Genomic DNA, 23,444 nt, shown 5'->3' on the forward strand with positions numbered 1-23,444 from the left:
GCATCATGGCCACAAACATAGCAAGCATCAAGTTCATCAAAAAGGGATATTTTAAACGAATCAACGGTATCATAGCAATTATCATAGCATTCATCCTTCGGTAAGAACGAAGGGAAATTAAACAATGTATGAGTTGAAGACTTGCTCTCATTAGAAGGTGGGCAGGGGTGATCAATCCGCTCTTCCTCCTTTTGTTCTTCGCTCTCCTCCTCATCATTTTCGTCCAATGAGCTCATAGTTTCATCAATTTCTTCTTCCATAGACTCTTGCAAAATATTAGTCTCTTCTTGGATCGCGAAGACTTTCTCAATAAATGCATCAATATCGGAATTGTATTTATAATTCTCATAGCATTATTTAAGTATAGCAAATTTTTCAGGTCTATAAACTGAATCATCAAAATCTTCATACTTTTCAAACAAAGATTGAATTACATAAGCACCTTAAAAGTAACAAATTCTTCTATTTGTTACACATCATAATAATCATATATACCATTAGCATAAGAAGCCAAGGTTTCATATCCATTAAATTTGCATGAAAAGGGAAGCTGTGGAGACTTCATCCTAGAGCAACAAGTATAATCATATCTCTAGCATAAATTCCAAGCATACCAATGCAACATATCAATTTGATCCCATAATAGTTTCCCTTTTTGTGTCAAGCGGTAATCCCTAAAGTATTCACGTTGATCCAAAGTGTCTCCCATTATCATGTTGAATTGGGTTTTCTCAGGATTATCAAATTAGTGTTTAATATTTTTCACATAACGAGCATCGAGGGTTTTAGGAGGTTCCCCATCTCCATGAGTATCAAGTACAACTAATTTTTTTGTGTTTCGTGTTCCATATCCATATCTAAAGAGAGAACAACTTAGAACAGAAAATAAAAACTACTTAGTGATAAAGCAAACAATCACACATGAGAATATTCACCCCATGCTATTGCTCCCCGGCAACGGTGCCAGAAAAAAGGTCTTGATAACCCACAAGTATAGGGGATCATTTGTAGCCTTTTTGATAAACAAGAATGTCGAACCCAACGAGTAGCTAAAGGTAAAACAAATATTCCCTCAAGTTCTGTTGACCACCGATATAACTCTACGCACACTTGACGTTTGCTTTACCAAAAAAAGTATGAAACTATTTTGCAAGAATAAAACTATGAGTACTTTGCGAGAATAAAACTACGAATAAACTGCGATACAATAAAAGTAGATATCTTTTATCAACAAGAAAGTCATTTGTCCCTAGGCAATTGATAATTAGACCAATAATAATTCTTGCAATTTTACACGAGGGAGAGGCATGAGCTAACATACTTTCTCTTCTTGGATCATATGCACTTATGATTGGAACTCTAGCAAGCATCCGCAACTACTAAAGACCATTAAGGCCGTAAAACCCAACCATAGTTTCGTGGTTATCTCGCGGGCGGGTTTGTGAGACGACAGATGCCATGGGGTGGCTTGAGGTGAGGGCAAAGGCTGCAATGGAGATCCGGGGACGGGATTAGGCAAACAGCATGCTATGGTTTACCCAGGTTCGAGGCTCTCCATAGAGATAATACCCCTACTCCTGAATGTCTGAGTATATATGCAGTGTACATATCTGGCAGTACAGAGTTGCTCCTGGAGCTATATTACAGAAGGCAGTAAGCCTTATGTGTATGAGCATGTGTATGCACAAGTGTGTGCGTGAGTGGCCTTTCGGCCGTGGGAGTCCATGCATGCATGTGAGCATGTGTAAATGGATGGATATGTGCCCATATATATAGTCTTGGGCTAGCTTAGGAAGTAAGCTAGATGGCATGGGTGTGTGCTTGGGATGTAAGCTACAGTGTGTAGCTTACATCTCAAGCTATGCTTGCTTGAGATCTAGGCTAGGTATTGTCCCTGGGTCATTTTATAAATCAATGCCCAGGGGACAAAATACACTGTAGATGATGTCGTATGTGATGAGTGAATAGTGTATGTTCCATCAGCAACAGTGGTCGCGGTACGACCGTCTTGTCGGTGTCGGGTCGATGCAGTGGTTGACTTCGCGTAGCAGGCCGGCTGGAGCAACCGGACGGGGAGCCAGCCGGGCAGCCGGGTTGGCGAGCCGGCCGGGATGGCGAGCCAGCCAGGGTGGCCGGACAGCCAGATCGGGGTGCTGGTTGCCCCGATATTTTTGAAGTGTCGTTTGCTGTCTTGGGCCTACCTGGGGTCATCCCCCCGACAGTAGCCTCCGAGCCTCCGGGCAACTTGGAAAATTTGCGGGAAGTTTTTAGCGGGCGTCGATGAAGCAATAGATGGTGATGACAGCCGGCTACGGACCGCGGCCGGCGGGGCTTGCTTCCGGTCGGGGCGCGCGAGCACACCCACTGGATGTAGCCTCCGAGCCTCCGGGCAACTTGGAAAAGTTGGGCGGAGGGTCTTGTTGTTGATGATGAAGCCGACGGTGACGTCGAGGGTGCCGGGCGCGGACGTGGAGTCCACCGGCTGAGTGGGGGTGCGAGGCCCTGCCAGACGCGGATGTGGAGTCCGCCGGCTAAGTGGGGGCGTGCAAGGGCACCCACTAGGTGTAGCCTCTGAGCCTCCAGGCAACTTGGGAAAGTTGGTCGGAGGGTCTTGCATTCTGGAAGCAGATGGTGGCGTCAGAAATGCCGGTTGCAGCCGACGTCGGGCCTGCAACCCGTGTGTAGCCTCCGAGCATCCGGGCGAGGAGGGGGGTTCCCCACAGAGTTGATCGTGCAAAAGACAAGGTTAGTATGCGCAGATATATCAAACGTTTGCTTTTAGCATTGTAAGTTTTATGCGGAGGATGCCGACTCGGTTTCATCCGAGCCCCGTTCAGTCTTTTTCATGTCCCCTCCGCTCCTTGGCTTTAGCTCTTGCTAGCTAGACAACCGGGAGCCGGTCTGTAGCTGTTACGAAGAGTGGTCGCGGAGTGGAGCATACAGTACTCGGACTACAGGAGCAGATTCGACCGAGCAGATACTCATAAAGGAAACAACCAGGTTGCCCAAGCCATCTTCTCCCGGGCGTTTTTCGCATAGGGTGACCTCCAGCTTTTGCTCTCGCTTAGCCGGATAGCCGCGTGGAGGGCTGTGACCGAGAGTGGGCCTTCGGCACCGTATCCGCTACTAAGCCGTCCGCGGGAATGAACGTATCGGGCAGAGCGGCCAACCTCCGGGTCGAGATTAGCTGGCACCGAGGCAAACAGTAGTGCAACTGTAATAAAGGCTGAGGTGGTCCCCGAGTGTCGCTCGGGGTTATCCGGTTTTGCCCGTGGTGAGAAAGTATGCGGGTGAGGAGCTCACATTGATTTTCATGTAGATGAGGCGGAGGTTGTCGATGACAGCCGGCAAGGCTTGGCACTAGCGCGCCGGCACACCCACTAGGGGTAGCCTTCGAGCCTCCGGGTGCTCGAAGGGGGTTTCGGCCGGTCAAGCTCGACCGGCCAGGCGGTGGAGCGGGACGTAGCTGAGCCGGCTGGGAACTCCTATGTGACGCTCTCTGCGTCAAGTTGCTGCGGCTTCGCACAGGAGCGTCCCCGACTGGGCCGGCCCATGAAGATGACGATCAACATGAACGACCATTGCTCAAAAAATACTGCGATACGGGGATTCGAACACAGGATCGAGAGATCTAGATGATGTGTTCCTACCAGCTCACCTCGCACTCGTATGTGCTCATAACTTAGCATCAAACATAAAGAACTAGACACGCTTTGCAGATCCGAATTACTTTAGAAATTTCAAAAGTAGTTTCTTTTTTCAAAAAATGGAATGTTCTGGCAAACACAAACACTTTTCAAATTTGGAACAATTTTCCGAAAAACTATGACATTTTCGAAAAATCAGGGACATTTTTTTGAAATCATGAACAATTTTTTCTAAACATGATTGTTTTTCGAAATTATGAATAATTTGTTCAAAATACATTTTTTTCAGAAAATTCAGAAAACATGAACATTTTTTGAGTATGTGAACAAAATTGAAAAGGCTGGAACTTTTTTTGAAATTACAGAACATTTTCAAATTTATGAAGCAAAATTTAGAAATGAGAACATTTTTTCAAATTCCTCGAACATATTTTGAGTTTGCGAACAAATTTTCAAAAACATGAATTCTTTTCAAATTAGTGAACACATTTATTGAAAATTCCAAATAGAAAAGAAAACCAAAAAAAGGCAAATACGAACATTTTTTAAAAGGGAACATTTTTTAGAAAGGGAACATTTTTTAAATCCCACAACATTTTGTTTAAAATACGAACATTCTTTGAATTTATGAACAATTTTGGAAAATGCGGCCATTTTTTTTAAAAATGAAGGTTTTTTGAAAGTGGGAACAATTTTTTAAGGTTACGAACAATTTTTGAAACATGAACTTTTTTCAAAAAAAATTGAAAAATAAAAAAGAAAGGAAAAAAGAAACCGAAAAGGAAACAAGAACATTTTAGACCAAAGTTAGAAACGAAAAACAATTTTAAAAATTCCAAACAAATTTGAAAGTTGAACATTTTTTGAATACATGAACAAAAGTTGAATACGTGAAGAAAATATAAAACAAATATGTTCAGAAATTCATGAACATTTTTGGAAAGTTGCAAACAATTTTTGAAACGGAAACATTTTTTGAAATCGCGAACATTTTTTTAAAAGTTGTCAAAATTTTGAGCAAAAACATTCTGAACAATTTTGTTAACACAAAATATTTTTTGAAAATTCCGAACATTTTTTGAGTTTATGAACAAAATTTGAAAACACGAACATTTTTCAAATTTTGAACATTTTTGTAAAAGCGTGAACATTTTTTTGAGAGAGAAAACATAAACTTGAAAAACAAAAAAGAAAATAAAAATAAAAATAAACAGAAATAGAAAAAGAAAGGAAAATAAAAAACCGGTTCAGGAACGTTCTAGAAGGTTCCCAAAACCGGAAAAAACCCAGCTGAGAACCTCTAGAAGGTTCCCAAAACCGGGAGTGCAGGAACGGTTAAACGGGCCGGCCCGTTGCGTCGCTGCTCGGTCGCTCGCCTGTGCGAAGCGCCGGCAGTTTGACGCAACGAGCGGCAAATAGGATATTCCGAGCCGGCTTGGCACAGTCGGCGATGCGTCGAGGCGGCCAGGATCGTCGGGCGGGCTCTCCAGCTGGCCCGGTGCCGAAGTAGGTGGGCAAGCTAGCAGGCCAAGCGGGTTTAGCCCGCGGTCTTTTTCTTCTTCTATCCCGCAACATTTTTTTCTCAGCCAACTTGGGCACTTTTTTTTACATAGTCGGGTTTGACTTCTTTTTTCTCTGTTTCTTTTCTTTAGAGCGGAGCTCGGCCGAAGCGGAGCAGGGGAGCGAGCGCTCGTGCACGGGGATGCTGAAGCCGGCAGGCGCGCGGATCCGGCCGCGGGCTGAGCCCGAGCCGGAGTTGGCGGGCGTGGGGCCGTAGGAGCCAGGGGAGGAGCTAGAGCCGGTGGGTGCGGGGCCGCACGAGCCAGGGGCGGAGCCGGCCGGGGTGAGTGGGAGTCAGCCACAGGGCGGGGCCGGGTGGCGGAGCGGTGCAGTGGGCGGCGATGGGACGCGGGCGTGCACGGGGCGACCACACGGACCCGGCATGGGGAGGTGTAGGCGGAGCCGTGGTGGCGAGGGCGCAACGGCAGCCAACGAGGGCGGTGCGGAAGCCGGCACGGGGCGCGTGGAGGCGCCGATGGGCGCGGTTGGTGGAGACGGCAACGGGGCGCAGGGCGGCTTCCCAGCCGCTGGTGGAGGCGAACCCGGCCGGTCGGGTCCAGCGCGGGCAGGCGGGGAGGCCGCCGAGCGTGGCGGAGGAGGCCAGGCGCGGTGGGCAGAGGTCGAGCAGTGCTCAAGGCGGATGGGAGGCCGCAAACCGCATGTGTTCGGGGAGGCCGGACGCAGCCAGGCAGCGTCACGGAGGCGCGCGGGCGAGGCGGCGTGCTGGGGCAGAGTGGACATGCCAACAAGGAAGCTGGACGCGGCCGCGCACGAGGCCATGGGCGAGTGAATGGCCATTATCTGGCTGATGTCTGTCGGTGTATCCAGGATGTGTATGGGCAATACATGGGGATAGTCAGACTATATTATGTTTTTTATCTGGGTGGTGCATCGCCATTGCATGGCTTGCGTATGAGTGGAGAAGCAGCAACAAGCAGTTGAAGTTGCAGTAGAAGGCGGGAAAGAGAGCGATGCAGGCGGTGTCGAGGCCGACGGTGAGGACACCCCAGAGGTCGAGGAGGCCGGACACGGTGCACAAGCGCGCGGACGGAGTCAAACAATGGGGACGTGCCACCCCGCACATGCGCCGGGGGCATGGTGAAGTCAAACCCCGAGCGCCGCCGGAGAGACGACAGCAATGTCGCGGTGGTGATGATAAAGAGGGCGAGGCCGACATTGAGGGCTCGCCGCCCCGTGTGGTCGCCCCGGGGACGTGTCAATATCGGGCCCCGAGCGCTACACAAGTTCCATAGCCCTGTCACCCACCAGCGACAACCGCATGCACGCCCGTTCCCGCCGCCAGCGACCCATGCCACCTAACAAGGCCCCGCATCCAGCTGAGAAGAGGGCCCCGCACCAACGGACTCCCACGCCCGAGGCCAACAAAAAGGTCCCGCCCACCGTCACTGCACGGGCTTAGGACACCGATACCCTACGACAGTGGCGAGGGGAGGAGTGAAGGAGTGGAGTGGCGACAACTAGGGTTTGCTCACGGGCCACCGTGAGAGTGACATAGAGACAATCGAGTTTGTCAAAACCTCCCGTGCCCAAGGCCAACACAGCGGCTAGCATTATGTTGCGATACTTTAAACTGATGAACTTTAAATATGCTCTCCCTTAGAAACATCCTTGACATTTCAGGGTGTATAATGATAAATAAGAAACAAAAAGGAACTAGATTTTGTGGAGAGATTTTGCTAAGATGGATGAACCATCTTGTCGTTTATTCCTCTCTTGTTTATGGGAAGACCTTCGTGGCTAGCTTTATTAATATCAATAACACTTACATTCTCCACTAAAAACCTAGCAATAAAATCAGGGGGCGAATCAAACCATAAGGAAGGAGGATTATCACACCCTTCCTAAGCTAGCACATGTGCTACCATATTAGACTCTCTGTTACAATGTTCAATAAGAACCTCCCCCAGTTGCTTTAAAACCCTTTGACAATCATAAAGAATCGGAGCAACCACCATTGAATGTCCACGACTTAAGTTAAATGCTTCCATAACAAATATGTTATCCATCTTTATAATTATGTTGTTGCACCCAATGCGTTGTGTAAGCTTCAACCCTTCCAATAATGTTGATGGTTCCGTCGCGACAACATGCACAACATGTTCTACTTTTGTTGTCGAGGCTCCAATCAACATACCTCCATGATCTCGGACAATGTACTACACCACAATAGCCTAAGTGATACTCTTCTGAGAATGAGGCATTCAAAGCATGTTGTCCCGCCAAGGGTTTATTCTAGCGATTCAGACTAGGAGTAGACGCTGGTTTACCAGCCACACGATCGAAGTTTAACGCAACGACTTGAATTGCATGAGTAGTAGGCAAAGGAGACTGCACACCCTCCTCTTTAGCGACTAGCCTACACTGCCACCATACATACCAACATGTAACAACAAAACACTCTAGAAATTCAATCAACTCCATATAAGTGTACTGATAGGCAACATCACATAGCAGAAACGCAAGCACCTATGCCCATATCTACTAGCACACATGTACTGCCCAAGAATGTAGCCGAGTTTTTATGCTCATTTTTTCCATTATCCCCTAGAACCAAGTAGTTCTGGAAATGATCGCTATAAGTATCAAGCCAATTCAAGAATGCCGATTAGTTTCTCTTGGAACAGTTTAATGAAGTTGGAGCGCAGCCATAATAGAATCGGGTTGTATGTAGGTGCAACCTTGATGCCTTTAGTTGTGAATACACTATGATGTCTCCTTTCGTTTTGACCCAAGTCTTCTTGACAGAAAATCATGGAACAGAGTTTTGGAGATACCGAAAGATGATAGTAACAACTCAACGCTATCAAAAGGTTCAATGGTCATAATATGCTAAATCTCATTAGCTGATTTAGTGGATTTAAAATCAATTCTTGCATTCCATTTAAAATTAGACTTGACCGACCATTTCAAGTTAGTCTTGAAGAAGATAGTACTTGTTCCTCTAATTTCGGATAAATAAATAAACTATCGGACCCTGGGAGGACTTCAAATTATAAAGTAAGCACTAGTAAGTTGGTACTACTAAATAGTACCGCATGTAGGTAGCATTAATTAAGTAAGGCAAAAATAGTTCCTTCAATGAACTACATTGCTAGTGCCAATCTACCATAGTAAGGTGATGGAAACATGACAAAGTAATGTTGTCTACTTTGCAACTTTGGAAAGTGGAAACTAAAGTTGGCCAGACTTCTATGATTTCATCACCTTACGGTATGGTATATAGCCTTCCTTAAAAGAGGCAAGGTCCTCACACATTAGATTTCCTTTTGAAGGATATCCTCTTTGACTTTTATGCCATACTTGGGCATCTTATATGATTTCATCTTATCTAAGAGCTCTCCGAACTTTCTCTTGCTCACTCACATTTAAACAATGCATGATTAATATATTCTGCTTCCACTTTGCACACTTGGTAGTGGTCAGTAATACATATATGACGGTTTGCGTGGATGCATATGCATAGAATAACATTATGCAAACAACATCATAAGAAAATTTTAGCTTTACCTGGTAGTTTTAGGCTCCATAATATTCTTCAATACCGGATGAGGCGATGATCCGCCATGACCAACCAAATGTGTACTACTATTCAAATAACAATCTCCCCATTGCCTATATAGTAGCCTGATCTAACCGTGAATACACCGTTTTTAGTTAGGTGCCATGCAACATAGTCCTCAATCTCCTGTTCATGGATGGGAACTTGAAGCATGCGCTCCGCATCAACATGCCAGAAAAATCTCCCGGTTCAATTTCTCATCCCACTCTCCAGACACTAACACAGGCCCTACAACTTTTGTCAAAACCCTGTTACCGTGAATTGTCGCAATTTTACTGGAAGAGCTATTAGGGATCTAGTAGTCATCCCGTATGTTTACATTCAATAAATTTCCCACTCACCAAATATACCTTCTTTTTAAAGTATAAATTCCTGCCCAGATACTCTGTCCACACATACAGCGAACCTTTCTTCAATTCACAACTTAGTATGTCACATGAAGGATACTATTTTGATCGCAGCACTCTAGCACATAAAGATTCATAGTTATCAATCAACCCCCAACACTATTTAGCTAACATCGCCAATTGAAACTATGAATACCACAGAATCCCATGCGACCTCTAACTTTGGAACACACATCCTCCTCTTTAAGGATCAACCTACCCTGCCACCATATGTACTAGCAACAAAACTCTTGAAATTCAATATGTTTCGTATAAATGTACTGATGGCAACATCACATAGCAGACAATGAAGCACATGTGCCCCATATCCATCAACACGCATAGCATCTTCTATGATTTCATGTATCCAAGATCTCTCCAAACTTCTCTTGCTCGCACAAATTTGAACAATGTCTGACCAATATATTCCGCTCCCACATTCCCCTTCATCAATATGAGAGTAAGAACATTGCACACTGAACACTACCCTCATTTGCAAGGGTGCACATGCATGAGATAAGAATATGCAAACAATGCCATAAGAAAAATTTAACTTTACCTCGCGATTTTAGGCTCCACAACATTTTCCATACCAGATGAGGCGGTGATTCGCTATGCCCAACAAATTTTGTGATGCTATTCGTATAACAGTCTTCCCATTGCCTATAGTAGGATGATCCAACGGTGAATACACCGTTTTTAGTTAAGTGCCATGCAACATACTACCCACGTCCGGGTTTATTACCCCCCTTTGAATTTTGGGTCAGACCATAGATTTGACTAGCATATACTTATATGTAACAAAAATAATATCATTGGAAACTTACATCAAATACATATCTACCTGTATAATTTTGATGGTATATAACTTATATTTTGCTAATCAAATCTAAGGTCAAAATTCATCACAAAATGTGAAGGGGACTAATAAACCTAGACGAGGGTAGTAGTCCTTACTCTCCTATTGATGTAGGGGAATTTGGAGCATGCACTCCACACTAATATGCCAAAAACTTTCCTGGATGAAGTTCTCATCCCACTCGCCACAAATATTGGGAACTCCTTCAATTGTGTGCTCTGTAATTCTGGTACTGAGGATACCATTGATCATCTTAAAATTCCTTGCCTTTTCAGTGTTGGGTGTTGGGCCAATGTTGGCATTCATTGGAATCCGAGTCTGTTTCGGATTGAGGCTATCCAATCTGCCAAGCTGGTTTTCACTGGAGACCTCTTCTTTGATAATATTGGTAATGTTCACTGGAATATTTGGAAGGTATATTCAGGCACATAAATCCAACAACTAGAGCTTGGCAGGAAAGGATTAAAGCTGGTCTTGTTTGGCTTAAATATAGAGTTGATCCCCATCTTTGGGAATATATCACCCTGCTTGCATCATCTTTGTGAGAGTCCCTCTCCATCTTGCCCCCCTGACCTATTATACTAGTTACTTTTACTCTTATATTGTTGTCTTTAATTTCTTCTTATCCTTGAGGCTCCCCTCTTGGCTTGTACAAATGTAAACAAAAACTCTATTGTTTAATACAACATAGTAGGAGTCTCTCTTATTGTTTCTAGCTTAAAAAAAACCAACACACGCAGGGTCCACAAGTTCATTCACTTTTGTGAAAACTCTGTTACCTTTATTTGTCACAATTTTTCTAGAAGAGCTATTAGGGATCCAACAGTCATTCCATATGTCTATTTTCAATCCATTTTTCACTCACCAAATACACTCTTTTTTCAAGGTTTGAATTCCGTGCCAGATAATCTACCACACATATGAGTTACGACGTACCTCTCTTCAATTCACAACTTAGTATGTCGGGTGAAGAATAATATCTTGATCGCAACACTCTACTAGCACATAATGATACAAAGTTATCAAGCAGCCTCCAGCACTGTTTAGCTAATAATATCCCCAAATTGGAACCATGAATATCATGGAGTCCCATGTCACCTAGTATATCTTTTGAAACACACATCTTGCCGTTCATTCGATTTCTACCTAAGTCGTGCTGCGGTGACGAACAAAATTTGAGCTCAGGCGCAAAGCTTGACTCGGATGTGACGATATGACATGACCCTCCCCGCGGCACGTGCGGTTGACCCACGAAAGTACGCCCCGCTCTCCATCCTACGCCATTACCTACCCACCTCGCTTACATCGGAGCCCACGCCCCAAGCCCAACACCATCGCCCCACCAGTCAGTTATATAAACCTGCCCCTGAGGGCAGGGCGGCGGGTAGGGTTAGCATTTGCGCGTGGGCGCCTCCAAAGAACCACTTGTAGTTCTTCTCCGCAGCCAAATCAATGATTTGGGGAAACACCGGCAGCGGCCGCCGCAAAACAGCACCCGTTCTTCCCACCGTCTAATCCCCCAATTCTTCCTCGCATCAAGCTGTTCGATCCCGCCGATTCGAGGTTGGTATCCCGTTGCCTCGCCCCCTAATTCGTTCCATTTCGCCCCGGATTGTTTGCCTCGTTCGTTTCGTTCTGAAATTCGCGAAATTCGAGCTCGTTCGATAGCGATTGGGGATTCCCCATTTGGGTTTCCGAGCAGATTCGCCTGGCAATTCGCCGCGCCCGTCTAGTTCCCGGATCGGGAGGCAATCTTCGTGCGAGGTGGCCTGAATTCTTTTTTAACTTCGTTTTCTGATTTCGCAGGCGGGGGCTCTTCCGACCTCGTGTAATTATTGCCATTTGTCGAGGGTTAGGCGGAGATTAGCGAAGACGCTGGGTGTTGGTCGGTCGTCTAGGGTTTGCTCTCCGTGCAGCTGTTTGATTGGGTTTCGGGGGTTGCCTGCATTTCTGTTGGTTGCGTTTGGAGGTATTGTGCCAAGATGCAGACTCGTCAGAAATTCGCTCGTGTGGACACCCAGGAGCTGAAATCCCGGATCACCAAGAAGCTGGGCCATCAGCGAGCCGAGCACTACTTCAACAGCCTCAAGAAATTCCTGAGCTTTAAGCTCAACAAGGATGAGTTTGACAAGATTTGCTTGAGTGTATTGGGCAAGGAAAATATCAAGCTTCATAATTTCCTCATTCGGTCAATCCTCAGCAATGCTTCCTTGTCCCTTGGACCGCCTAGTAAGCAGACGGTGACAGGTAACTCACAGACTAGCATGGTGTCCAATGGGCCACTGGGCAATGGCGCTCTGCCGGCGAAGATGGGGCGGTCTATCACCAGCAGGGATAGGAAGTTCGCTGATAGGCCAAGCCCCCTTGGTCCCCATGGGAAGGCGCCTCATGGTCATGGAGGCGAGGTCAGCAACTCCTGCGACATACCGAGATCTAGGGAGCAACAGAGTACCCTGGAGTTTGTTTCATCAGGGAGCAAGGTTTTGCTGGAAGTTGTCTCTGTAGAAGACGGGGAGGAGGTTGAGCAAGTGCGCAGTAGCCCAGCGTGTGTTCAAAGTCGGAGTCCCATCAGAGCTCCGTTGGGGATTCCGTTGGGGACTCCAAAGGCTCACACTCCTCAGCCTTCTACCTCTTACACTTATGAAACATGTTCTAATAAAGAGGAGTTGCCAGATACTCGGTCATTGTGGAATGTACTTCAGCACAGATTGCAAGCACAAGGCCTGAATGTATCCATGGAGTTTGCTCATGTACTGAATTCTGGGTTGAACTCACATTTAACTCGCTTGCTCAAGTCTTCTTTGGATGTCGCTAAAGCAAGGGGAATTGGAACAAGGATACCTCAAGCAAATGGAAGAGCAGGTCCATCATGGAATGGTGGACAGAACCATGGCTTTCCTTCAGAATCAGGCCAGTTCTACCAAGTTTCGTTACAAGATGTTAAGGTAGCAGTGGAGTCCAACCGGCAGTTATTGAGTTGTGATCATTCCAAGCAGCATGAGAAGCTTAGCTTTCGTCTGATGGACCAGTGAAAGTCACAAATGCAATTTTGTTGTCTGTTAGCAAATACTATCTTGACCGTATACCCTGTCTGTTATGTTTCTGTGGGCTGTGCCGCGAAACTACAGTTAGATTAAGCTGAGATGAATGAACTTGGAATAGTAGGCTCGAGTTATACATCCATGATTCTTGGACTTTGTATGTGTAAGTGAACTTTAATAACAAGTGCCTTCGCACACATAGAAAAGATCTGTCATTGTGTCTTTGCTTCATTTAAATGTTAAATGTTAGCTTGTACTGGCTGAAACAAGTAGCTAATGCATCAAATGACTGTTTGCAATATTGTGTTATGTTCCTGAACCTGAACTTCCCTGTTGCCTGCATTCAGATTTGAAATATCGAATGTGTGGTTTAGCCTGGTAACCAAATGCCATGTGAAAGTGCTATTAGACTAGGGTTGTTCTCCATGCTTGCGTGCTACAGGATATAGATATCAGTTTGACTGTTCTGAGCCTTAATTTGCGTGCTAATAAGGATACCTTGCTACTTGTTGTATGATTGTATCCCAATGTCTTCAGCAAGAGGTGTAGTTCGAACATGTTAAGCTTGAACTCGACAAACTTGTTACCTAGAGCAAGCGAAAATCCTGTCTTTAAGCTCGTCAGTTAGCTCCTTAAACTCACCATGCTTATTAAAAAATTTGTAAGCTATATGGAACAAAAGAAGGGACAGCAGCAAGATAATACGGATATCATTATGCGCAAATATATTTGGTAGACATTCATTCAAGTTTCAACCAGCATCAGCCTTTAACACGGGAGTTCAAACTTCGAAGTTCACACCGCAAACATCCAACATCTGATATAGTCATCTCAAAACGAAGAATCTGTCTGATATGGTCTATGATGCAATGCTGAGCTGGGACTTAGATTGGATTGGAATTAATGTGTTGTGGGCTAGCCTGTGGACTGTAGTCGAAATTCTCCAAGCTTATCGAGCCTCGAGGAGCAACTCGTTAGCTCGCTTGTTAGTTACACTTAACAGGAAAATCTGGAGCTCGTGAGTTCAAGCTAAATGAGCCGAGCTCTTCACAACTCGACTAGCTGACAAGTTTTGAGTTTTAATTCCAGGCCTAGCTAGGTGCGGTGTTAATATCTCACCATGGTGGTTTCTAGAGAGAGGAAAACTAACCACGTGGGTTGTGAATTGTGACCTTTGCGTGCTCATTTTGACGCTTCTGATCCATTTTCAACATGTGTCACTAAAGTACACATATGTGGCAAGTTCAGTGACTCCCCGATGCAATTTATTAAATGATTTATGGGGAAACATGTTACTCATATCTTCTGCTCCAGGTTAGCCGCTTTCCATTATTTTTTGTTTTCTCATTTATGCTCAAACTACTTTTGCTTTGTCTAGGGTACATGAACTACTTTGTTGATTGATCTATAACAATACCATTGATACTAGATTACCTTGTTCATCGGTTGTTTCACCCCTGCATCATCTCAACACGAAAAGCCTATACGAGTGAGTTATATAAATTACGCAATTTTTTTAAAAAAAATCAAAGCTTTTTGTTGATGCTATGACCTTAATGGTTGGGCCCGACATCCATAACAAAAACCTTTGTCATGCCTTCACAGGTTGGACCCAACAACATCGGAGGGCGTAGCTCCTCCTTGAAGGCCTTGCGATAAAAGAAAAGAAAGGAAATGGCGACTTACCTATATGTTTCTTTTCTCATATTTGTCATGGTTATGCCATTATTTTCTACATCATGTACTCTGCTTGTAAGTAGATGCATTGGTCTCATTGTGTTGTACCTTTCTTAATATAACTAGCATGGTGGCGGCGGAAGTACTTACTATTTATTTTTATATTTATGCATGTTTTTTCTTTCCATAACCTTCTTGTTGCAAAATACACGTGTTTAGACATGGATACATCCCTAAAAGGTTAGCTGCTTTACTGTAGTTTTTTTTTACCAATTACGCTCAAACTGATTTTCCTTTTTTAGGGAACACAAACTACTTTTGGTGATTAATCTAAAAAACTACTTTACTGTTGTTGTTCTTTGACTGTTTCAACAGAATATATGAGTGAGTCCTACAAATCATACAAAAGAAAATATCAAGCCTTTCTGCTGATTCTCTGGTCTTAATTGGTTTGATCGGGCATCCAGAATGAAATTAATGTCTTGACCTTCACGGATTGTAATCGACAATGTCGGAGCATTAGCATATCTCCTTCAAGACCTTGCCCCAAACGACCTAGTCATAGGTGTTTTTTGTTGTATCTTTGTCATGTTTCTTTCATTGTTGTTGTCTATCTCGTAGATCATTCTTGTATGTAAACATTTTGGTCTCATTCGCTGTATCACTTTTAACAGAACTAGCATGGTGGCCCTCGCATTGGGGCGTCATCTTTAGTGTGTCTATAAAGATAATGTAAATTAATGACCAACAAACTCTCAAACCTTCCATTTTAGTAATCAACACTTTTACTCCTCCTTCGACACTCATGTCAGTGCCTAATTACTCATTTTTTCATATCACTCCTAAGAAACCATGTACATTTACTGATATAGTAATTGTCCATAAAGCATAAGATGGTAAGTGAAGCTATAATTTTTTTATTGGGTTCCAATGGTGTATCTATCCATAGCATTTGATCAGTATTCCTTTGTGCTATGCATTAGAGTAGCATCAGTGTATATACTATATAGTGATGACTAAGATATTTAATGTGTAACATTTTGTTTATAGTTGACTAAGAGCAACTCTAGCAGAGTCGCCATATTGGCAGCCACCATAACACGTATGAAGTGCCCTCCGTAGTATTATGGAGGCCACCGAGGCAAAGCGCGGACTTAGGGTGCCCCACCACGTCGATGGTGAATGATATGCACGGGGTACATGCATATGTGATGAATCAGTTCATCCTCCTACGCAACCTTCAACAAGCCACAACAATCTCATTCCTCTTCGGCGATGAGGGTGACCTCATCATGCACTTCTTCATCCTCCGAGTGGCACCCTGTCCGCCCGTGGGGTAATTGACATGGTGTGAATAGGGAGGGATGTGGAGGCTGGGGGCGGCGGGAATATGAGCCAGGACAGTTTGGCGACGAACTTTTTATAGCCATGGGCAGCGGGAAAACGTGGCAGCCGGTGGGAAAAGGGGGCGAAAAACGTGACGGGTAGAGGGAAAACATGGCGGGTGAGGCGCGCGGGTAGTTGGGCACGTGGTGGCACCATTAATTTTCCCGTTTCCCTTGATTTGGGTGTATGCCCGTTTGCGCCATTGATAGGGAGAGAAGAATCAAAGATACGGTCCAAAATGCACTAGTGCAGAACCTGTTGGGGAACGCAGTAATTTCAAAAAAATTCCTACGATCACGCAAGATCTATGTAGGAGATACATAGCAACGAGAGGGGAGAGTGTGTCCATGTACCCTCGTAGACCGGAAGTGGAAGCGTTAGTTAACACGGTTGATGTAGTCGAACGTCTTCGCGATCCAACTGATCCAAGTACCGAACGTATGACACCTCCGTGTTCAGCACACGTTCAGTTCGATGACATCCCTCGTACTCTTGATCCAGTTGAGGCCGAGGGAGAGTTTCGTCAGCACGACGGCGTGACGACGGTGATGATGAAGTTATCGGCGCAGGGCTTCACCTAAGCACTACGACAATATAACCGAGGTGTGTAACTGTGGAGGGGGGCACCGCACACGGCTAAAAGATCAACTTGTGTGTCTATGGGGTGCCCCCTGTCCACGTATATAAAGGAGGGGAGGGAAGAGGTGGCCGGCCCAAGGGGGGCATGCCAGGTGTGGGGAATCCTACTAGGACTCCCCAGTCCAAGTAGGATTCCCCTCCTCTTTCCTATTCCTAGTAGGAGAAGGAGGGAAGGAGGAAGAGGGGAGAAGGAAGGACGGGGGCGACGCCCCCTCCTAGTCCAATTCGGACCAACCCATGGGAGGGGGCGCGCGACCACCCCTTGAGGCCCTTCTCTCCTTTCCCGTATGGCCCATTAAGGCCCACTACTTCCCCCGACGAATTCCCGTAACTTTCCGGTACTCCGAGAAATACCCGAATCACTCAGAACCTTTCCGAATATGCCTTCTAATATATTAATCTTTACGTCTCAACCATTTCGAGACTCCTGGTCACGTCCGTGATCTCATCCGGGACTCCGAAAAAACTTCGTTCATCAAAACACATAACTCATAATACAAATCGTCATTGAACGTTAAGCGTGCGGACCCTACGGGTTCGAGAACTATGTAGACATGACCGAGACACATCTCCGGTCAATAACCAATAGAGGAACCTGGATGCTCATATTGGCTCCTACATATTCTACGAAGATCTTTATTGCTCAAACCGCATAAACAACATACGTTGTTCCCTTTGTCATCGGCATGTTACTTGCCCGAGATTGATCATCGGTATCATCATACCTAGTTCAATCTCGTTACTGGCAAGTCTCTTTACTCGTTCTGTAATACTACATCACGCAACTAACTCATTAGTCACAATGCTTGCAAGGCTTATAGTGACCAGTATTACCGAGAGGGCCCAGAGATACCTCTCCGAAACACGGAGTGACAAATCCTAATCTCGATCTATGCCAACCCAACAAACACCTTTGGAGACACCTGTAGAGCACCTTTATGATCACCCATTTACGTTGTGACATTTGGTAGCACACAAAGTGTTCCTCCGGTATTCGGGAGTTGCATAATCTCATAGTGTGAGGAACATGTATAAGTCATGAAGAGAGTAGCAGCAATGAAACTGTAACGATCATAATGCTAAGCTAACGGATGGGTCATGTCCATCACATCATTCTCCTAATGATGTGATCCCATTCATCAAATGACAACACATGTCTATGGTTAGGAAACATAACCATCTTTGATTAACGAGCTAGTCTAGTAGAGGCATACTAGGGACAATATGTTTTGTCTATGTATTCATACATGTACTAAGTTTCCGGTTAATACAATTCTAGCATGAATAATAAACATTTATCATGAAATAAGGAAATAAATAATAACATTATTATTGCCTCTAGGGCATATTTCCTTCAGTCTCCCACTTGCACTAGAGTCAATAATCTAGTTCACATCAGCATGTGATTTAACACCAGTAGTTCACATCTGTATGTGATTAACACCCATAGTTCACATCGCCATGTGACCAACACCCTAAGGGTTTACTAGAATAAATAATCTAGTTCACATCGCTATGTGATTAACACCCAAAGAGTATTAAGGTGTGATCATGTTTTACTCATGAGAGAAGTTTAGTCAACGGGCCTGTCACATTCAGAGCCGTATGTATTTTGCAAATATTCTATGTCTACAATGCTCTACATAGAGCTACTCTAGCTAATTGCTCCCACTTTCAATATGTATCCAGATTGAGACTCAGAGTCATCTGGATCGGTGTAAACACTTGGATCAACGTAACTCTTTACGACGGACTCTTTATCACCCTTATAACCGAGAAACATTTCCTTAGTCCTCACTAAGGATAATTTTGAATGATGTCCAGTTATCTACTTCTAGATCACTATTGTACCCCCTTGCCAAACTCATGTCAAGGTACACAATAGGCCTGGTACATAGCATAGCGTATTTTATAGAACCTATGACTGAAGCATAGGGAATGACTTTCATTCTCTTTCTATCTTCTGTTGTGGTCGGGCTTTGAGTCTTACTCAATTGTACACCTTCTAATACAGACAAGAACTCCTTCTTTGACTGATCCATTTTGAACTCTTTCAAAAACTTTTCAAGGTATATATTCATTGAAAAATCTTATCAAGCGTCTTGATCTATCTTTATAGATCTTGATGCCCAATATGTAAGCACTTCACCGAGGTCTTTCTTTGAAAAACTCTTATTCAAGTATTCCTTTATGCTATCCAGAAATTCTATATCATTTCCAATCAACAATATGTCATCCACATATAATATTAGAAATGCTAAAGAGATCCCACTCACTTTCTTGTAAATACAGGCTTCTCCAAAACTCTGTATAAAACCATATGCTTTGATCACACTATCAAAGCATTTATTCCAACTCCGAGAGGCTTGCACCAGTCCATAAATGGATCGCTGGAGCTTGCACACTTTGTTAGCACCCTTTGAATCGACAAAACCTTCTGGTTGCATCATATACAACTCTTCTTCCAGATATCCATTCAGGAATGCAGTTTTGACATCCATCTTGCCAGATTTCATAAAATATGGCAACTGGTAACATGATTCGGACGGATTTAAGCATCGCTACAGTTGAGAAAATCTCATTGTAGTCAACACCTTGAACTGTCGAAAACCTTTTGCGACAAGTCGAGCTTTGTAGATAGTAACACTACTATCAGCGTCCGTCTCCTCTTTGAAGATCCATTTATTTTCTATGGCTTGCTGATCATCGGGCAAATCCACCACAGTCCACACTTTGTTCTCATACATGGATCCTGTCGGGGGGATGAACCCTGGGCAGGCAACGGAACCCGGATCCTCTTCAAAAACAACGGGGCCGACACCGCCCCTCAAACCGGCACGCGCTTGGCCGGGTCGCTCGACCCGGCCAAGCCCCGCAACCCGGCCAAGCTCTCCGACCCGGCAGAGATGCGTCGACTCGGCCTCAACAACTAGCGCAAGGCTGCCGAACCCGGCACAACCAAAGCTTCCTCGACAAGCCGGCACCACCCGTGGCGTGCTCCGCAATCCAGCCACGGGTCAGCTCCCGTCCCATCCAGGCCGTATGATGGGACGAGTCTTCAATCAACGATGACCAAGGCAACAGTGCCCCGCCCATGCCTCTGGTCAGCCGGAGCGTGGCAACAGTGCCCCTCACCTACCCACTGACCAGGGCCGGCGTGGCTACAGTGCCCCCGCCCTCACCGCTGACGACAGCAAGCGGCAACCTGACGAAGAGCCACTGTACACGACTCGACTCGGCCATGCTATGACGATTGACAAGACGGCATACAGTCCCCCTAGGCATGCAGGGCCCGCACCTAGGGGAACTCGGTGAACCACAAGCCCTCAGTGGGACCCAGCCCGGGTCCCGGACACTGACAATCCGGACCCACCGACTTATAACATTACCATTGTACCCCTGGGGGGTTGGTCTATAAAACCCCCCAGGAGCCCGCGATCATAGGGAGAGGGAACATAAAACAGGTAACATGTAACGAGGGAAAGGTAAGTGAGCATAGAACTAGCCACCAAAATAGCGACACCAGAGAGAAAGAGCAGCCCAAGCCTTGGCCAGCTTCCTTCCTCCCCCATACAGCTCCAGGAGCAACATTGTAGTATCGAACATCCAACTACACTCGGCAGGACTAGGGATGTTATCTCTCCGGAGAGCCCCGAACCTGGGTATGTCCGGCATCCCGCGCCCGGTCATGCCAACCTCGCCTCTGGAGCCCACCAGCGCCCTCGAGCCTCCTCCTATCTTTAGCCATCCCTTGGCATTTGCTGTGCACCCACCACGACAATTGGCGCCCACCATGGGGCAGCTCGAGGAGCTGGCCGGGAGCATGCTTCAGACGGGGCCCTTCTCCTACTCCGACGAGTCCGTCGCGCTGCCGGACGACATCGTCGGCGCGCTCGCCACCTCCTTCACCGTGCTCGCCGCCTCCTTCTCCGCGTTGCGCATCTCCGATGTGATCGCGGCCGACGAGTACCTCAGCGAGGTGCTCAACTACTCCGACTCCCCCCTCTCCCTCGGCGATGACATTTCCGCCAGGGCAATGGACGTCCATGTGGAGGTCTTCGTCACCGGCGATGTGCCTCCTCCTCGTCGAGCAAGATGAGGAAGGCCGCCGAAGCCAGGGCCGCAGTGGAACAGACCGAGCCGTCCGATCCGTTGCGCGCCGTGATGCAGAGCCTCCACATCCCCATCGGCACCAACGTCGACACTACCAACGCCGCTGAGGCCTGAACCTAGCTCGAGGAAAGGCGCCAGCAGATGCTGGACCTGTCCGAGATGCTCGCCGCCACTCAGCGTCGCCTGGACGCCGCTCAGCTGGAGCGCAATGCCGCCTACGGATTGACGCCCCCTGCGGCCGAGCCAAGCCGGGTCGCCAATGTGCGTGCCCGGGGAGGAGAGATTGGCCGGGCCCTTGGGGCCGTCCCGACCGTCTACGAGACCCCAGCGAAGAACATGCGCGCTGCCCAGGCAGCCGCAGTCGGCCTGGACTAGCTCACGGGTGAGGAGCTGAAGGAGCGCATCGGGCGGATGCGCGAACTTCTCAACACCGCCAACACCCAGCAGGACCGCCTCAACCAGCTCGCCAAGCCGGCGAGATCCGGCTCTGCCCGCCTTGGCGGACCCGGCGAACTACTACACATGGCTTCCTCGCCACCCGGTGAGGCGCACTCCGGCCAAGCCCGGACTCAGTGTGATCCGGCCACCACAGCCGCCAGCGGATTGGGCGACGATCCCTTCCCTGAGATCCAGCGCGGACCCGGCCAGCATGGCCGGCGTCCGGCTCCAACCGACCCGGTCCCCCGTGGCCTGGCCGCAAGTCGACTCGGCCCGCGCGCGACCGACGACGTCGACGCTCGCCATCGTCTCGATCAGCTCGCTTGCTCCCTGGAGGTGGAGGAGAGCGGCGCTATCGGGTCGGCCTGCTTCGACCCACGCATCCGGGAGGAGCCCTTCCCCAAAGGGTTCATGCTCCCCCGCGACACCCCAAGTACAATGGGACCGTGAAGCCAGAAGACTGGCTCACCGACTACACCACGACCATTGGCATCACCGGTGCCAATCGTTGTCTTGCCATGCGCTACGCATCGCTCATGCTCCAAGGATCGGGCCGCACGTGGTTGAACAGCCTGCCGATGGGCAGCATCAACACGTGGGTTGATTTTGAGGAAGCCTTCATCTGCAACTTCATGGGGACCTACAAGCGACCCGGCCGCCCTAGCCAACTTGTCATGTAAGTGCAAGGGCCTACGGAGGCCGGTCGCGAGTACCTCGCACGCTGGACCGAGCTCCGGAGCAGCCGCGAGGGCGTCCATGAAGTCCAGGCGATCCAGTACTTCGTCAGCGGGTGCCGAGACGGCACCCTCCTCAAGCACAAGCTCTTACGCTCCGAGCCGGCCACCATGGCCGCGCTCATGGTGACGGCGGACAAATACGCCAACACCGACTCCGCCATGAAGATCCAGGTGGTGCTGGATGAAGCCGGCAAGGCAAAGATGGTTCCCCCTTCGAAGCCGACCGGCGAAAGCAGCCGGCAGCAGCATCACCAGAACAACAAGCGCAAGGCCGACCAGCCGGCGCAGCGCCACAACAACCGGCTCATCGCGGCCACCGAGCCCGCGGCGGACTCGGCGGCGAAGCGCCGACAGGCTGGCAAGACGGCATGGTAACCCGCCATGAGTTTTGAAGAAATGCTCGACGCCCCCTGCAGGCACCACAGCGGCGCAAGACCCTCGACGCACACGCTTCGGTAGTGCGCCATCACCAAGCGCATCATGAGGGGCGACGTCTCGCCTCCTCCAGCTCCAGATCCAGGCGTGGGATAGCTGCCTCCACCTCCACCGCCGCCTCCAGCTGGCGGCGCGATGCGCGACGATGCCTACCCGGATCAGAACGCAAGTCCCTGGAGTGCACCCGAGACGGCGCCAAGTTGGTCGAGTCGCTGGTCATTGCCGAGGAGCGGCGCCAGCTCGACCAGATCATCGCCCTGGCAGGCGAGGCCTCCGCTGCGTCGATCCCGACCCTGGACCCGGCCGATGAGGCCGCCTTCAAACCCTCCAAGGAGACCAAGAAAGTGAAGTTGAACCCAGAAGACCCCAGTTGCAGCAAGTACGTTGTCATAGGCGCCCGCCTCGACAGCAAATAGGAAGGCAATCTCGTCGACTTCCTCCGTGAGAATCGGGATATCTTCGCATGGACCCCCAAGGACATGCCGGGTATCCCGAGGAAGTACGCCGAGCACAAACTTCACATCCGCAAGGACGCCAAGCCTGTCCGTCAACCCCTACGACGATTTTCCGAAGAGAAGAACCATTGGTGAAGAGGTCGCAACGCTTTTGGCGGCCGACTTCATAATGGAAGTGTTTCACCCCGAGTGGCTGGCCAATCCAGTCCTCGTCCTGAAGAAGAACAAGACCTGGCGCATGTGTATCGATTACACCATCCTCAACAAGGCATGTCCCAAGGATCCGTTCGCTCTCCCGCGGATCGACCAAGTCATCGACTCAACCGCCGGGTGCGAGCTCCTGTCCTTCCTGGACGCTTACTCCGGCTACCACCAGATCAAGCTGGACCCAGCCGACGCCCTGAAGACGTCCTTCATCACGCCCTTTGGGGTGTATTGCTACATCGCCATGTCATTCAACTTGAAGAACACCGGCGCCACCTTCCAACGCC

At 47.6% G+C, this 23,444-nt stretch overlaps 1 protein-coding gene across 1 annotated transcript; it reads left to right on the plus strand.

Annotated features, from left to right (window-relative positions):
- The first annotated feature begins 11,331 nt into the window (after window positions 1–11,331).
- Window positions 11,332–13,374, plus strand: LOC123091118 (uncharacterized). The gene is made up of 2 exons (XM_044512521.1): window positions 11,332–11,595; window positions 11,839–13,374. Exon 2 carries the CDS (start codon window positions 12,015–12,017, stop codon window positions 13,062–13,064), a length of 1,050 nt encoding a protein of 349 aa, XP_044368456.1. The 5' UTR covers window positions 11,332–11,595; window positions 11,839–12,014; the 3' UTR covers window positions 13,065–13,374.
- Window positions 13,375–23,444: the final 10,070 nt, after the last annotated feature.

The sequence above is a fragment of the Triticum aestivum genome, chromosome 4B (assembly GCF_018294505.1).
Source record: "Triticum aestivum cultivar Chinese Spring chromosome 4B, IWGSC CS RefSeq v2.1, whole genome shotgun sequence".
Taxonomy (NCBI): domain Eukaryota; kingdom Viridiplantae; phylum Streptophyta; class Magnoliopsida; order Poales; family Poaceae; genus Triticum; species Triticum aestivum.